Genomic DNA, 17,625 nt, shown 5'->3' with positions numbered 1-17,625 from the left:
GTTCCATAAAAAAATTCAATAGTGCTGTATCTCGAACCAACGACCTTTACAAAAAAAGTGACACTCGAAAAGTGACACAAAATTTCTGAGGGTTAAAAAAATAAAAAAGTGAACCCTTTTTTTGAACCCTCAACGAAACGAAGTAAATTAACATCTTTCGGATGATTTTACAAAATAAAAAATTAAAGCTAATTTTAAAAAAATTTAATTTTTTATTTTTAATAAAATATGAGTTGGAAAACTTGCGTCGTAAACCGAAATTATGAGATTAACACAGAATACCCTTATGCCATTAGAAGAAAAAAAAAAAAAAAAATCATTAAAGAATTTTCAATTAAAACTACCGGTTATATTGCATGTAAATTAAACAGAAAATTATATCTTAAACATCGTATTGTTGCATTACAATTTATTCCAAATCCTGATGACAAACCTTTTTATAGATCATATAGATCACAATCGTTCACACAATCACGTTTCAAATCTCCGTTGGGTTTATCAGTCAGAAAATCTAAAAAAATACTTCTTCATATAGCGATAGAGCTTTTGAATTCTTCGACGAAATCAATGAAGATTCAATTGAAATTTTAGAATACGGTAACCATAAATTTAAAGATTATTATTATGATCCTGAGCTTGATTCTTTCTTCTTCTGGAACGACATTAAATTTAGAAAATTAACAATCTGTTATGATAAGCGCGGTTTGGCATTTGTTAGAGCGTATGACGTGAATCATAAAAAAAGTACAAGTACGTTATAAAAAATTCATGAAACTTTACGGATTATTATAAAACTTAGTTTAAATAATTTATTTTTTTGTCATATTCTTTTTGCGTTAAATCCTTCAAAAAATGCTTATTTTCTCCGATTCGTTGAGGGTTAAAAAAAAGTGATTTTTTAACCTTTGATTTTTAAAAGGTACTTTTTTGATAAAAACCTTCAGTTAATAACAGCTTTAAGCTCCAAACACAACTTTCCACATAGGATTAACATCAAAACACTAAATTCTTACAGATATATCAACTTTCAACTTTTACGTTAAATCCTTCAAAAACACATCATTTACTCCGATTCGTTGAGGGTTCAAAAAAAGGGTTAAAAAATCACCTTTGAAAATTAAAAGGTACTTTTTTGATAAAAACCTTCAGTTAATAACAACTTTGAGCTCCAAACACAACTTTCCACATAGGATTAACATCAAAACCTCAGTTAATAACAACCTTCCACATAGTATTAACAACAACTCAGCCGGATTAATGCCTCACACATTTTAAATATAAATGTCATCATGAATTTAAATATATTTTATTACTTTCAATCAAAACCAACCGATTTATGATAATTCAATCGATTTTAGCCGTTCATCCTTTAGTTTATGTAGCGCGGCTTGAAGCGAGCGTATCACGCGAAGCTTCAATAGCGCTGTGTGTGTGTGTGTAATTATCGATTTGGCAGAAACTCTGAAGATTAAATTATATTTCATACCACCCGGTATGACTGATGAATCTCAACCATTAGATCGAAGGGTCTTCGGGTGTTTGAAGGCTACAGCACGTTATCTGTTTCGAAAAGAGTACAATCAAAACAATGAAAAAAAATTTACCAAATTACAAGCAGCACAATGCATGGTTTGGGCATGGGAACACCTGCAACCCAATATAATCCAAGAATCTTGGTCAATCTATGAATATAACATTTATTCATTAATTTTCTTTCAGACAGAAAGTATTCATATTGAGAGAAACGGTTTTTAACGGTCGTAAAAATCGCGAATTGGAAAGACATCAGGGTATATTTAATTTAATATTTATCATGTATCTATATTATAGCTAGAAAAAATAGACCCCCGCCACTTCATATAATTTTTTACTAAGATTTCTAAAAAAAGTGAGAAAAAAATGAAAAAATAGAATGAAAAAAAATTATGCTTTTAATTTTATGAATTACCATTAATAAAATATAATTTGCATCAAAAATAATCAAAATTGGTCACCAAAAATATATATTTGGAAAAAATCGATTTCGAAATTTCGAACATTTTTTCCCCAATTTGAAAGCAGATTTTTATTCAAGTGATGATAAGGATCTAATAAAAATCAAACACCCAAATTGATTTATTTATGTTCAGAAAGCAATTGGACAATTGCTCGATTACCTTTTTCGCTTGCTAACTCTGATCCGCTCCTTTCCGAGGAGAAAGAACCAGAATCACCTGTTTCTAAGGTAGCCAAGGGAGCTAAGTCAGCTCTCTTCAAATGGGTCACTGGTTTTTGTGTTGTTATTGGCGTTGTTGCTGTTGCAGTTACATGCTACATGACACTTAAACCAAGCAGCTCTTCCCAAAAGCCAATCCAAGTATCTGACCAAGCTTCAAACACAATTCCAAACTCTGATGTTGATTTCAACAGTTTAATAATTTATCAAGTTATGGTTTCATCTTTCCAAGGAGATGGATCATCATGCTATTGCACAGGATATGGCCCAAGCAGTCACAAAGGAAATCTTAAGGGCATTATTAATTCTCTTGATTACATCAAAGGTCTTGGAGTTAATGCACTTTGGATGACACCAGTTTTTGATTCAACCGGAGGTTCAGGTGGTGAACTTTTACAATCCACAGGCTATTTCTGCACTGATTATTTCAATGTTGATCCAAAATTCGGAACAAATGATGACTTACGTCGTCTTATCCAAGAAGCACACAACCGTGGTCTTTACGTATTCCTTGATGGTGTCTTTGGTCATCATGGCGGAAATGTCAAAGCATCACCAAATGGCAATTATCCACAAGGTGGTTCCAACCCAGTTTCATATCCAGGCAGCCTTGAGTTCTACAAAGAAGTTGCCACATATTGGATCAACAATTACGAAATTGATGGCTGGCGTCTTGATCAATGCTATCAAATGTATCAAAACAACCACAACTATTGGAACGAACTTCGTACCGCTGTTGAATCCGCATGTCAACAACGTAAGAACCAAGGTAAGCAATGGGGTATTCTCGGATACATGGTTGGCGAAGCCTGGAAATCACAACAAGAAATCCAACAAATGGCGTATTCTCAAGGCGGTCTTCGCTCTGCCTTTGATTTCCCATCCCGATATGAAATGGTGAAAGTATTAGCAGAAGAAGAAAGCACTGCTGGTGGCTATGACGTCAGCAACATGCTTAAGATCTATAAGACACCAGCTGAGAAAGGCTATTCCCATGATTTAGGCGAAGTATATCCAAATCTATTCATCACAAATCACGACTTATGGCGTTTCGGTAACCTTGTTAAGGGCAAATATGGCTATGGCAAAGAAAACGAGGCATATTGGAAGCGTCATAAGATTGCATTATCATCACTCACAACATATACGGGACCAATCACCATCTATTATGGCGACGAAATCGGAGATCTTTGCGACTGTTGGCCAAACTGTGGTACATGGACCATTGCATCTGATAATGTCGGAAGGACAGATGGCAAAATTACCGGGTTTGACAGTAACCAACAAGCGCTCCACGACTATACAGCCAAGTTGATTGATATCAGAAAGAAGAACGCCGCATGTTGGAGAGGTACCAATTCCGCATATACACAAAATGGAGTCTTGGTCAACATTAAGTATGACCAACAAACGAACAACAAGATCGTGTACGTTGTTAACACTGGCACAAGCGATCAATCATTGTACGTCGCATGTGGCGGAAGTCAATATAGAGATTTGATCTCTGGTGGTAGCTTGGTAGGCTCAGGTGGTTTCAATATCAACGCACAGGCGTTGACTTCATACATAATACTGGTAGAGTAAAATAGGAACTACTTTTCAATATGAATCTGTCATTCTTAGCAAATGATAAAATTCACGTGAAAGTGTTGAAATCGTCCGAAGGTTTTAATACCATTTTGGGAAATATCTATGAATTGGACATCAGCTTTTAAAAGACACTCTAACTATGGATTAAATACATTGGGTAAATTGAATGTTGTTTCGGGAAATCATTCCGTATTTTGCTTGTTCATCATAGCAATTTTATAATTACACATACGCGTTGGGTGTAACTAGGCTAACATTATTCTCCTCCAAAAATTATGCGAAAATTGAGTGAAATCATGATTTTTTTAAAAAAAAGATTTAAAATTTTGAAGTAAAAATGTTTGAATTTTTTTTTCCTTGTTTAACCGTGGATTCAGGCTTTTTTCATTCTCTTTTGAGAATTGCTGTTTCACTGTCCTTTGTTGTATAATATCTTTTACTCTACAGACTGGTTTTTTCATCATGTGAATTTTCCTTGACATTAAATTTAAATTTGCTTAGGGATCCCTGGGGCCGTTTTTTTGTCACCCGTTCCAACCTTAAATTCTTTTCTAATTTTTTCGATTATTCATTCTTTTATGTTTTATAAGTCAATACAATAATTGGTATAATCTAAGCTATAGTCGGATATTATTTCTATAGTTCAACTGTTTCAAATAATTTCCAAAAATATTAAAATAAATTTTAAACAAAATAAATAAATATCTCTTTCATTAATATCAATTCCTTTTTGATCAAGAAGTAATTTAACTATTTCTATACGACCAGAATAAGATGCTTTCATAAGTGCTGTTTGAAATAATTTAAATAATTTCCATATATTATTTTGAAATAATAAATTATTAAGGTAAATATCAAATAAAATAAATAAATATCTTTGGCATTAATATCAATACTTACTTGATCAAGAAGTAATTTAACTATTTTAGTATAACCTCTTTCAGAAGTCCAAATAAGTGCTGTTCTAAACAATTTAAATAATTTTCAAATGTTATTTTGTAATCCAAAATTATTAAAATGAATATTAAAACAAATTAATAAATATCTTTATCATTAATATCAATTCCTTTTTGTTTAAGAAGCACTTCAACAATTTCTATATAACCATTTAAAGATGCCCAAATAAGTGCTGTTCTAAATAATTTAAATAATTTCCAAATATTATTTTGTAATCCAAAATTATTAAGATAAATATCAAATAAAACAAATAAATATCTTTAGCATTAATATCAATTCCTTCTTGTTCAAGAAGCACTTCAACAATTTCTATATAACCATTTAAAGATGCTGTAATAAGTGCTGTTCTAAATAATTTAAATCATTTTCAAATATTATTTTGTAATCCAAAATTATTACAATAAATATCAAATAAAACAAATTAATATTTTTAGCATTAATATCAATTCCTTCTTGTTCAAGAAGCAATTTAACTATTTCTGTATAACCTTTTTCAGATGCATAAATTAGTGCTGTTTTAAATAATTTGAACAATTTCCAAATATTATTTTGAAATCCAAAATTATTATAATAAATTTTAAATAAAACATATAAACTTCTTTAGCATTAATATCAATTCCTTCTTGTTCAAGAAGTAATTTAACTATTTCTGTATGACCATTTGAAGATGCAAACATAAGTGCTGTATTAAATAATTTAAATAATTTCCAAATATTATTTTGAAATCCAAAATTATTATAATAAATTTTAAATAAAACAAATAAATATTTTTAGCATTAATATCAATTCCTTTTTGTTTAAGAAGTAATTTAACTATTTCTATATGACCTTCTGAAGATGTACAAATAAGTGCTGTATTAAATATTTTAAATAATTTCCAAATATTATTTTGAAATATCAAATTATTATAATAAATTTTATATAAAACATATAAATATCTTTAGCATTAATATCAATTCCTTTTTGTTTAAGAAGTAATTTAACTATTTCTGTATAACCTTTTTCAGATGCATAAATTAGTGCTGTTTCAAATAATTTAAATAATTTCCAAATATTATTTTGAAATATAAAATTATTAAAATAAATTTTATACAGAGTAAATTGATATCTTTCGCATTGAAATCGATTCCTTTTTTCTCAAGAATTAATTTAACAATTCCATTTTGATTTCTTTTAATTGCTAACAAAAGCAGTGTTTCAAATATATCAAAAAAACTCCAAATTTTATAATGAAAAATTTTCAAATAGAATGAAAAAAAATTTTTATCATTTAAATCATTATCATTGTGATTAAGAAGGAACTGAAAAACATCATAATATTTGTTTTCATATGCTTGGTTTATTGCTGTTTCAAATTATTTTGATGAAAAATCCATAATTTGATATAAAACATAAAACTGTTTTTATAAACGTTATGATTAATAAGTTAACATTCCTAGAATTTAAATTACATCCATTTGCAACAAGTAAACGAACAATTTCAAAATGACCTTTTTTACTTGCTATTAAAATTGCCGAATCAATTAAATTCAAGAAATACCATAAATTAAATAAGAACTGTTTTAAATCAAATCAAGAAATAGTTCTCACATTAATATCAATATTTTTTTGCTCAAGTAAAAATTGAACAATTTCAACATGGTTATTTGAACATGCTGCATGAAGAAGAGAAAAAAATTCATTAAATAAACATTAAATTATGATAAAAATCATTAAAAAATTTATATTAATACTAATTATATTAAAAAAATATTTTTTATATTAACATTTACACCTTTTTCTAAAATAAAAAATTTAACAAGATTAATATATCCTTTTAAACATGCACAAATAGGAGTAATTTCAAATGATATTATAATATTCTAAAATCAATATTGAAATATAAAATTATTAAAATAAATATTAAACAAAATAAAAATATGTTTTCATAATAGAGATCAATTCCATCTTGCTCAATTATATATTTAACAAGTTCAATATTTCCTGAATTTATTGCTTCAATTAAAATATCTTTTGGAATTTCATTTTTTCTGATGAAATATTTCGTCAGAAATAAATTACCTGTTTTTACTGATAGATTAATAATATCTTCATTAATTGTTAGCCCTTGTTCAAGTAAAAATGAGAAAACTTCAAAATTAAATGAATAAAGACATATCTTTGCTAACTCTTCTATTTTTTTATATTTCTCAAAATTATTTTCATAAATATATTTAAAGACATCATTTCGATGAAATTTAATTGATACTTCATAAGCACCTTCAAATGTCTTTACTTGGACATTCTTTTGCTTTAAATTGTAACAATATACTTTTATCTATAATATTTCGTTTAGTCATACAATGTAGCAGATATAATGATTCATTAGAGCTATAGTTAAGGAGAACTTGTGTAAAAACATCAAAAATTCGAGAACAATATTTTTCTTTAGTTTGAATTAATTGAAGCATTTGAATACAAAGTTCACCATCATTGGTATTATATAAAATATAAGAATATATTAATTGACAAACGATATAATTAAAAGAGAATTGAGTTTTTTTGTTAAATAAAAACAATAATTGATTAACATTTTCCTCAATATTATCTCTTTTTATATCAAAAATAATTTTTTCTATCTTTTGTAGGTATTTGAGTTCAGATGTTCTTAACTTTTTATTTTGCTTTGGCTTTTTCTTCATTAAATATAATATCAAATCAAAATTTAATTGGATTACAAAAAAGTACTAGTATATAAAACCGTTCAATTTTACGCATAATAGTAAATTAAAAACATGTTTATATAAAAAATAACTATTTATAATGTTTTTACGTGTAACTATTTGTGCTGCATTAAATAATATATGTTAGTCAAATTATTTAAATCTAGCGCTGTACAGAACCATTAGGTTTTATCAGAAAGAGGATACGGTAAACCTTTGATTGTGTGCCACATAAAACTTAATGGTTTTCATGAAAAAGATGAAAATATATGTTATCTTTGTTTCATGAGAAAAGCATATTTTTTACAAGCATTCAATTTCACTCAAAAAATGGTGGTTGGACCAGTTATATAGTCAAAATTTCAATTTCTGTTATTTCACCATTTTTACAACAAATATATCGGATATGCTCAAATTATAATCAAAATAAATGAGATTTAAATTATTTAAAATACCACTTATTTTAGCTTCTGATAGAGGTCATACAGAAATAGTTAAATCGCCTTATAATGAGAAAGGAAATGATGTTAATATTTAAGATTTTTAATTTGATATTTATTTTAATAATTTTTTATTTTAAAATAAAATTTAAAAATTATTTAAATTATTTAAAACAGCACTTGATTGGATATTTAACAAAGGCCATTTATGAATAGTCAAATTGCTTCTTGAAAAAGAAAAAAAAACACTAAAAGTACCCGTCCGTCTTACTCGGTCTTTATTTTAATAATATGAAGTTTACAAATATTTTTTGAAAATTGTTTTAAATATTGAAAACAGCAGTTGAAGAAGAAGGTTATGACTACAGTCAAGAGTATAATGATTATTCCAATGGACCTACAGAAGAATGAAGGATTCCTCTAAAATTCGGTATAACACTTTATTTTATGACAAAATAAATAATAACTCAATTATATTTATAAATTTTTTTCAAAATAATCTTATTAATATTTAATATTCATTTACACGTAAAGATTTAAATTCATTCATGAAAAATAGGTGATTCATTTTTGGATAACTTTTTATGATTTTTGATATAATAATACTACTATATTGTGTTGTGATACTCAAAATATATTCGTTCGCAAAAAATGCTATTTCTTCAGAAGTTAAACATGTTTATGTTATAACATATTTTATTGTAGTTAATATAACAAAACGAAGAAGAAATTATATTTACCAAATCTTTTCTTGTAAAAACTGAAAGAATAAAATTCTAAATAATATTTTAAAGACATTACAAAAAAGGAACAGATGAAATAATTTTTAGCTAAAAATGTGTACAACATAATAATCGAAAATTGCAGGTTAGAAGTAGGATAAACATATGAATAAAAAGTAAGCATCACTAAGTCAAACATAAAACTGGATAAACGATGAACAAATTCAATGATCGATAGGATGTATACCACAGAAAAAAATTTCTTCATTTTAAAGGCTTTGTCTAATCTTTTCATTTATGACAATTGTTTTCAATTCCGATCACACACAAAAATAATTTTTAATAATTTTTTACTTTATCTTCTCCTTGTTTTCATGAATTCATCCATCTGATTTCTATACTCATTAGCTATTTCCGGATTATTCTCATCTATAAACTGTAGCACATCATCAGGCAGCGGCTTCATTCGAGAGAATCCGTAATGGTTAGCGATTTGTAACTTTCCAAGTTTCACATCTTCAATCGTTACAAGAAACTTCACAACTTCATATGCCTCTTTTCTCATAGCAAATGCAAGTAAAGTTTCATTAGAATCATTTTTCTTATTAACATCACAATGCATTTGGAAAACAAGATATTTCAAGAGATCAATATCAGTACTCGTATCAACGATCGAATGTAAAACCACATTATCAAATAATTCGGGTGTTGAGTGCTCAAGAATCATTGATACAATCTCATCATGCTTTAATGAAATAGCTTCTAAAAATGCATTCTTAAAAAAATTAAAAAAACTCCTGAAATGAAAAAGAAAAAAACGAATTAACGACACTTAGATCAATGTTAGGTATTGTAAGTAAATATTCAACGACTTCTTTCTTATTGTTAATAATAGCATTAAGGATGGCGGTTGTAGAAAAAATTAAGAATAAACACGAAAAGTGCAAAAGTGACACTGTCTTTGGCATTTACATCAATGCCTGCTTGAACAAGAAGTTTTACATTATCAAGAAAGCCGGGAGATGCAGCTAGATGAAGCGGGGTTTCACCAAATGTTGTGGTTTTGGTCAAATCAATGTTTGAACAATTTAATAAAAATTCGACAGCAGAGGCGTTCTTTTGGGTAGAGGCACAATGTAATGGTGTCCTGTCTTGAAAGCCAGAAGCTGGGAGATTGATGTCGGCACCTTTATCAATAAAGAATTTCATTATTTCAATGTTACCATTTTGGGAAGCATAATGAAGACCACTCATACCACGCTTGTCAGTTGTAAGAGGATTTGTATTCTTGATATGTGTATCAAAATATAATAACATTTCAAGTTGATTACATTCTGCAGCATATCGAAAAACACTTTCACATGTTTCTGTGTCAAGACCTTCCCATAGTTCTATTGCCTGAAGAATTTCAATGTGACCACCTGAAACTGCATATATTAAAGGTGGAACTCCTTTTTCATCTGCTTGATTAAGATCTGCCTGATTTGCAATTAAGAAACGGAAAATATCAACAGATCCGAAATATGCAGCAACAGCAACTATTGATGGACGCGCTCCTGATAAAAGCGAATATCTATTCATTCCTGGAACATATCGATCAAAACGTACATTAAACCAATTGTTTTCAATTATTGTAGGCATGACAGCATCAAGGTCATCATCGATAATTTGCTTAAATAATGTTGCAAAAGGAGATTTTTCCATTATAATTTTAAACGTTCTTCATTTGTGAGTTCACCTTCAGCGCATACAAAAAAATGAAAATATCTTGTGAAATAGAAAAAAATACTTTTAATACAATAGTATATAGATTTTTATTGTTTAATGAATTTATTTTCCGAAATTCATACAATTCTAGAATCGTCAAATTTCAATTCTTTTGTGTGATTTTTTCCTCATTTATTTCATTCGCCTCTTTGTCACAAAAAAGAATTTTTTTAAGAAGCTTATCCTTTGATCTTTTTCAATAATTTTAAAATAAAAAGTGTTCTCTTACTTACTGCAAAAGCTATCACTTATGTGAGTTGGTGTTTCTTTTGTGAAGGGCAATAATGTATGTTTAGCAAAAAGATTCGAACTGCTTGTGGAAACCTATCTTTATTAATGGTTTTCCAAAATACGATAACTTAATTCCATCTTTATGTGCAGACAATTGAAGAATTTGTAGAGAGAGAAATGAGTTTTCAATTCTCGAACAGGACAGTGTCAATTATTTGGATAATCAAATTACATTTACATTAATTCACATACAAAATTATATTGGATTATAATATGTGAAGATAGTACTGTTAATTTTTTGATTCTATTTCTATAACATCTTAAAAAAAAATCAAAAACCTTGATAAAAAAAATTACGTTCAGCGGCCGTTTATTAATTTGCTGTGTTCTTTTTCGAACTTTTTTGTTTGGATTATTATATTAAATATCCAAGACCAAATATACATTCAAAACTGAAGTAAAGCATAGAAATAGCTTCTGAGTTTTAAGGAGGTTATCGTATCGAAAATAAACATTTTTGACAGCATTTTCTAATGACTCTAAAGGTTGTAATGCTTGGCAATGCTGCCGTAGGGAAAACAGCTGTCGCAAAGCGATTTGTAGAAGGAGCATTTGACCTCACTAATCCAACTCTTGGAATTGATAATTTTTCAAAAGATATTGTGGTTAGAGGGAAAAAAATTGACTTGGTCATCTGGGATCCATCTGGCCAAGAGAAGTATCGAAGTATGGTACCACAATATTGTCGAAATGCAAACATTTTCATTATCGTTTATGCAGTTGGAGATCCTCCAGATACACCTCCAGAAGCTAAGGTCGCCAGAAGCTCATTTGAATCAATAGAATCATGGTATAACGATGAAAATGTTAAAAATGAAGAAAATGCTATTATTTTTATATGCGGAAATAAAACTGATCTTGATAATCGAGAAATAACAGAAGATGAAGGGAGGGAATTAGCTCAACAACTTTCGGTTGAATATATGGAAACAAGTGCTTTAACCGGAGAAGGTATAGAACCACTCTTTCAATGTGCCGCTGAGGAGTACCTCAAAGAGAGAGAGCCTCCTGCACCTCCGCCTAAGCCAGAACCAGAACCAGTTACTCAACCAAACCCTAAGAAAAAGTGCAGCATTTGCAAATAAAAGAGATTTTATTTTAAGCAAGAATGCGCTTCGCGTTTTTTTCCGGAGTATAAAATTTAATCATTAGGAAATATCTATAAAAGTTATAAATTGAATATCAAAGTGTTAAAAGGACATTCTCGAGATTTTTCTTATAATTTCTAATTATTTTATTATTGAAGAATAATTTTATTTGATAATTACAAAGAAACATATTAATTTTTATTAAATACCTCAACTATTTAAATCATGATACAAAAATAATTTTTAAAAAATTATTTTATTATATGTTTTTAAATCATTATCTTTAAAGATAAATTAATGATTCATTTTGTGACAGTTTTTAGGCGTTTAGTGTACGTTAAATTTAACGTTTTTTATTCGGAAAGTTTGAATCGATTCAACGTTTGGGAGCCGTTTAGGTTTGACCCATGAGAGAAGAACCAAAATTGCAAGTATCTCAAAGAGAAAAACGCACAGAAGCTTATGGGAGCTTAGGTCCTGATGATTTGATGGTTATTACAAAAGAAAAAATCAATACAAAAAAGCCAGAAATAGAAAATGTTTTCCAATATATTTCAGGAATTTTTTTTGATAGTATTTCAAGCTTCACCAAATATGTTGATGAACTTGAGTCATATCAAAATATTCAAAATAATCAATCCTCCAACAAATATAAAATCGTCAATGTTGTTTGTAATTGTTATAACTCATTTCGTCAAGAAGACATTACTTTTGAAAGAATTGGAAACATAGATCAACTTCTAACGCCTAATTTTAATTCACAAGAACTTCGATGTTCATGTGCTCTTCGTTATTATCGCATCAATTATCCTGTATATCTTTTTATTTTTGGAGGCTCCACCATGACAACGAACAATATTATTCATTTTCCACCACCTCCAATCACATACGATGATATTAAATTTATCTTAGAAAATCATAAAATCGATAATTCTATACTTTTTTCGCTCTCTCGAATGATTTCTTTACTTCATAGCACGCGTGAAGCTTCATCAATATTTCATCAATTTGGAAATAAATATCCACAACTTTATTCATATATATGGAACATTATACCAAAAACATCCCAACTTTTTACAGCTTTATCATATTTTATCGACACACATATTACGAATTATTATGATGACATTATTTTAATTCAATTACATTTTAATAATTTACTTCAAACAAAAGAAATACAAAAATGCAAAAAATTTGTACCAATTTTGTTTTCATCGATTTGGGACTTTCCTTTATCCCCAATACTTCTTTCCAAGTTATGTATTCTCCAAGCGCAATACGAAGAAGCAATACAATTTCTAAACATTGCATCATATTCAAATGGATGGCCAATGCATCATAAATTTGATTTATTTTCGAAGCAAGAAATTCGAATAAGTAAATCGCCGATATTTGGAATATATTCCGAATATTTAACAACAATAATAAATTTAATTAATTTAATTGGTAATGAGAAATTTAAAGAATTAATGAATGTGAATAAAAATGAACAAAATATAACAAATGAAAATATAAATAAAAATTTAAATCATTATAATAAATTAAATATAATTAATGATAATAATAATAATAATAAAAATGAAAAATATTTTTTGTTGGTGGATGAAGGAATTGAACAAGAGCCAATTCTTTCATATGATTTAAATAACATTCCGTTGTCGAAATTTTTTAACGATGTAATAACAACTGCAAATTCAATAATTTTTAGATATCAAAAATTAAAAGATAAAAAAATCCAATTCACTAATGATGGATTATGGAATATAATTGTTGCGTATAGAATGAGTGATGGAATTTTGTTGATGAATATATTCGATAAGTTATGTGCAATAAAAATGATATCAGTATATGAATGCTTAATTGTTGCGAAGGCAATGATCGATGGGATCATAAAATGGAATGAAAAAATTGTAAATATAAAAATTAATAACTGTACAACATACCAAAGAAATATGTTAAATTACATATGTAATTTGGTGGAGAAATTAATGGAATTACCAAAGTAATGTGTTTTAATAAGTATATATATATATAAATATTTGTAAGAAATAAAATGTTATTAATGAAGTAAAATATATTTTATTGATTTTGTGCTATTCGCATTAAATGTGAACAATAAAATTATCTTCTTTAAAATCTTTCGCAAATGGATCTTCTTCATTAATATTATTTTGTAGATATTCAGTTGAAATGTTATTTGTTTCTATTTCTATTTCACTACTTTCGTTTGATTCTTCATAACTTTTTCCTTTGTGATTTCGAATACGAATTATTATAATAACAAGTATCGAAACAATAACAATGACTCCAATTAAAACTCCAATAATAATATAAATATATGTCTTATCTTCATTATTATTATTTGTTTCTTTGTTTTCATAAATAACATAAAAATTGGAATAATATGTGAAATATTTTGAACAAATAATAACTGTATAATCATAATATACAATGAATGTTTGAATATATTTTAAAGATGAATTTATTTTAGTAATAATAAATGAATTTAAATAAGAACTATAAATACTTAATGATTTAGAATATGATAAAATATATGATAAAACAAAAGAATGTGAGAAAGTGACATCAGATGAAAATGATTCTGTGTATGTATTCGATTTAATATATGTTTTTGATTGAGAAAATGAATTACTTTGTGTATATGTATTTGATTTAGTATATGTATTAATTTGTGCAAAAAAATTTGATTGTGTGAATATTAATGTTGGCATTGGCAAACATCCATCAATTATATCTTTGGTTATATTTAATTCTCCAAATTTTTCATTTTGATATGTTTCATACACCATAACATATATTTCATTAATTCCATTGAAACAATTTCCATTAATAGATGGAATTTTCACCATAAAAATATATTCACTTAAGTGAAGAACAATAAGAAAATGCATCCGCTCCAAATGATTTTACATTCTTTCCAATGATTAATGTTTCTAATTCTTTACATGAATAAAAAGCCATTGATTGAATTTCTGTAACAGTGTTTGGTATGATGACATTTGTAAATAAACAATTATTGAATGCAAAATCTTTGATTATATTTACATTAGCTCCAAAAGAAATTGACAATAAATTTTTACATGAATCAAATGCATTCGATTCAATTGAAGTTACTGAATCTGGAATTTTGAATGTTTCGCTGTTATTTCCATTTGGATAACTAATAAGTTTCGTAATTTCTTTATCATATAAAACCCCATCATTTTCATAATTTGAATAATATGAATTTTCTTTACGAATTTTGATGAATTGAAGACTATAACAGCGAAGAAATGGATTTGTGGATATTGAAGAAACTGTACTTGGAATTGTAACATATGTAAGATTATAACAATTTTGAAACATTGTTGATCCAATTGTTTTTACACCTTCATTAAAAAACACTGTTTCAAGTCCTTCGCATCCATTGAAGACATTTTCCCCAATTGTTCTAAGATTACTTTTAAATGTTACATTTTTTAATGCAGTACAATATCTAAATGCATAAACCCCAATATTTGTTATACTTTCTCCAAATGACATTTTCTAAATTAGAGCAACTTTGAAATGCATTTCCTCCAATTGAAGTAACTGAATTACCAATTTCAACAGAAATCAATGAATTCCAATCAGAGAAAGCTTCATTTGGAATTTCGGTTATTTCATTCGTAATGATGACATGCATCGTATAGTTTTGATATTCACTTGTAAATTCACTTGAATTAGTTATTATTAATGTACCTGTTTCATCACTAAATGTTTGTAACGAATGAGAAAAAAAGAAAACAAATATTGTTAAAATAAATTTGTAATTTATTTTTTCTTTGATTCGAATGTGAATTAAGTTATGTTTTATTAAAGAATAAATAAAAATTAATAAAATTAAATAATAATAGATTTTTGATATTATTTGGAATGAATCAAAAAGAAAGAATAAATATTTATTAATTTGTCTGAAATTGATTAAAAATTTGATGGAACTAAAATATAAAAAATGAGTAAAATTATTTAAATTATGAAAAAGAAATGAAAAATTAAAATTTGATATAGAATTAATTATATTCAAATTGTTTTCATTGTTTTTCTTCAAAACAATTTGTTTGATAGATTTATTAATAATATTAATATAATTTACAGAAGTTTTATTTTGAAAATCGAAGAAGAAATTGCATTTTTTGCTTATATGAAATTTATTGTTTTTATTTTGCAAAAAATGGTTAAAATTCGAATTTACAATAAAACAACAATTTTTAGTTGTCACTTGCATTGTTATAATCGGTAAATAGCACCACATTAAAATATGAATGTTTGTTGTTCCAAAAACAAAAAAGTCTTTTTCTGAGCAAAAACCGTCAAAGGAAATACGTTAATTCTGTGTTTAATTATTTTTTAATTAAAAATACATTCAAAGCATAAATTTGTGAGTTTTTCAATTCATTCAAATGGTATCACACGGTTATTTCTCCACTATTGCCCGTTTATGGCATATACAAAAATTTGATTTACAATCCAAAACATTGGTAAATGATGGAGAAGTTTCACCATAAAAATAAGTACATTTTAGTGAAGAACAAGATGAAAAGTTCCAATTTTTGATAATTAATGTTTCTAATTGTTTGCAAGATAAAAAATGGCCATTCCTTTAACACCAGTAACAGTTACAAGCTTGTAATTATAAAATTTGTGAATATACACCGAGATAATGCAAGAATTTGTATTGTATCCACACTTTTTCCTAATGAATTTGTTAATAAACTTTGGCAACCATCAAATGCACTATTTTCAACTGAAGTTACTGAATCTGGAATTTTGAAAGATTTGGTGTTATTTCCATTTGGATAATTTCTTTATTGTATAAAACTCCATCTAATGATGCCAATTTTTCCCAATTCTACTGGGATAATGAAAACCCAACCCATTGGGTAAAGCCAAATTCAATACTTTATATCAAAAATGAAGTCATCTCAGTTCACTTTTCCTAACCAAAATTTCTTCACAACACAGTCTAATTTTTTTTTTTTTTTTTTTTTTGCCAACCCACAGAAAGCGTGGCATTTTTTAAAAAAAAAATTATCAAAAAGTTCATATCATTCACATGGAAAAGAAAATCTATGCGTCTCATACAGGAAATGAATACCAAGCTCTTATTCAATGCTTAGAAGCAACAAGAGATTATATTGGTGCAAATTGTGGTTCTCATGATTCAATAGACAGAGTTTGGGAAATTGTTGGATATGTAATGAAAAACCAAAAGACTTTCAATGGAAGTCACATTGTACCGTTCAGTCAAGATGATGCTTATGCCCTTGTTATGGCTATTTGTGGTCTCCGTATTGATCACTTCCATGCTTACGACAAGATAAATGCAGTGATAACAAAACTCAAAAGAGGCTGTAAAGTTGAGTATATCTATATCCCAACGTACCACGCATCAATTATTGTTTACGAAAAAGGATGTGATCATTGGGTTCTTCAAAATCTTGCAAACTATTCAGTATCATCTATTGCTGGTGCCGTAGGTAGTTTTCTTTTGGGACCTGGGGGAGTTGCTGGGTTTATTCTCAATGCTGTTGTATCACTTACAGCCGGAGCTACAGTTGAATATCTAAAGAGGGATAAGGGGATTCTATTTTATGAAAATGGTGAAGATGTAAGGGATAAAATGCTTCAAATGATGTACAATTCAAATGATGTCATGCCACCATAACTAAATTAAAGCTTTATAAGAACAAGTTATTTAACATTGCTAAGCCTAATGCGAATTAGTAATTTGTGCGAATATATAATTAGAGATATGAGGACCAATGTTTATTTGATGTATAAATATAGATTTCTGAACTATTATAAAAATAG

The 17,625-nt window shown here is 27.6% G+C and overlaps 4 protein-coding genes across 4 annotated transcripts; 3 read left to right on the top strand and 1 right to left on the bottom strand.

Moving 5' to 3' along the window:
- Window positions 1-1,637: 1,637 nt before the first annotated feature.
- On the top strand, window positions 1,638-3,799 carry GO595_008915 (Alpha amylase, catalytic domain containing protein; the record flags this gene model as incomplete). The annotated part of the gene is made up of 2 exons (XM_067922542.1): window positions 1,638-1,676; window positions 2,225-3,799. 2 exons carry the CDS (start codon window positions 1,638-1,640, stop codon window positions 3,797-3,799), a joined length of 1,614 nt encoding a protein of 537 aa, XP_067770997.1.
- Window positions 3,800-9,523: 5,724 nt separating this feature from the next.
- On the bottom strand, window positions 9,524-10,330 carry GO595_008914 (serine/threonine-protein phosphatase 6 regulatory ankyrin repeat subunit A-like; the record flags this gene model as incomplete). Its single annotated transcript, XM_067922541.1, has 1 exon — window positions 9,524-10,330. The coding sequence occupies one exon, from the start codon at window positions 10,328-10,330 to the stop codon at window positions 9,524-9,526; it is 807 nt and encodes a 268-aa protein (XP_067770996.1).
- An 827-nt stretch (window positions 10,331-11,157) lies between these two features.
- GO595_008913 (small GTP-binding protein) lies at window positions 11,158-11,769 on the top strand (the record flags this gene model as incomplete). Its single annotated transcript, XM_067922540.1, has 1 exon — window positions 11,158-11,769. The coding sequence occupies one exon, from the start codon at window positions 11,158-11,160 to the stop codon at window positions 11,767-11,769; it is 612 nt and encodes a 203-aa protein (XP_067770995.1).
- A 5,098-nt stretch (window positions 11,770-16,867) lies between these two features.
- GO595_008912 (uncharacterized protein) lies at window positions 16,868-17,479 on the top strand (the record flags this gene model as incomplete). Its single annotated transcript, XM_067922539.1, has 1 exon — window positions 16,868-17,479. The coding sequence occupies one exon, from the start codon at window positions 16,868-16,870 to the stop codon at window positions 17,477-17,479; it is 612 nt and encodes a 203-aa protein (XP_067770994.1).
- Between the last annotated feature and the right edge of the window lie 146 nt (window positions 17,480-17,625).

Source organism: Histomonas meleagridis, assembly GCF_020186115.1.
Source record: "Histomonas meleagridis strain 2922-C6/04-10x chromosome Unknown contig_78, whole genome shotgun sequence".
Lineage (NCBI taxonomy): Eukaryota > Parabasalia > Tritrichomonadida > Dientamoebidae > Histomonas > Histomonas meleagridis.
This window is presented reverse-complemented; position numbering and strand designations above follow the sequence as displayed.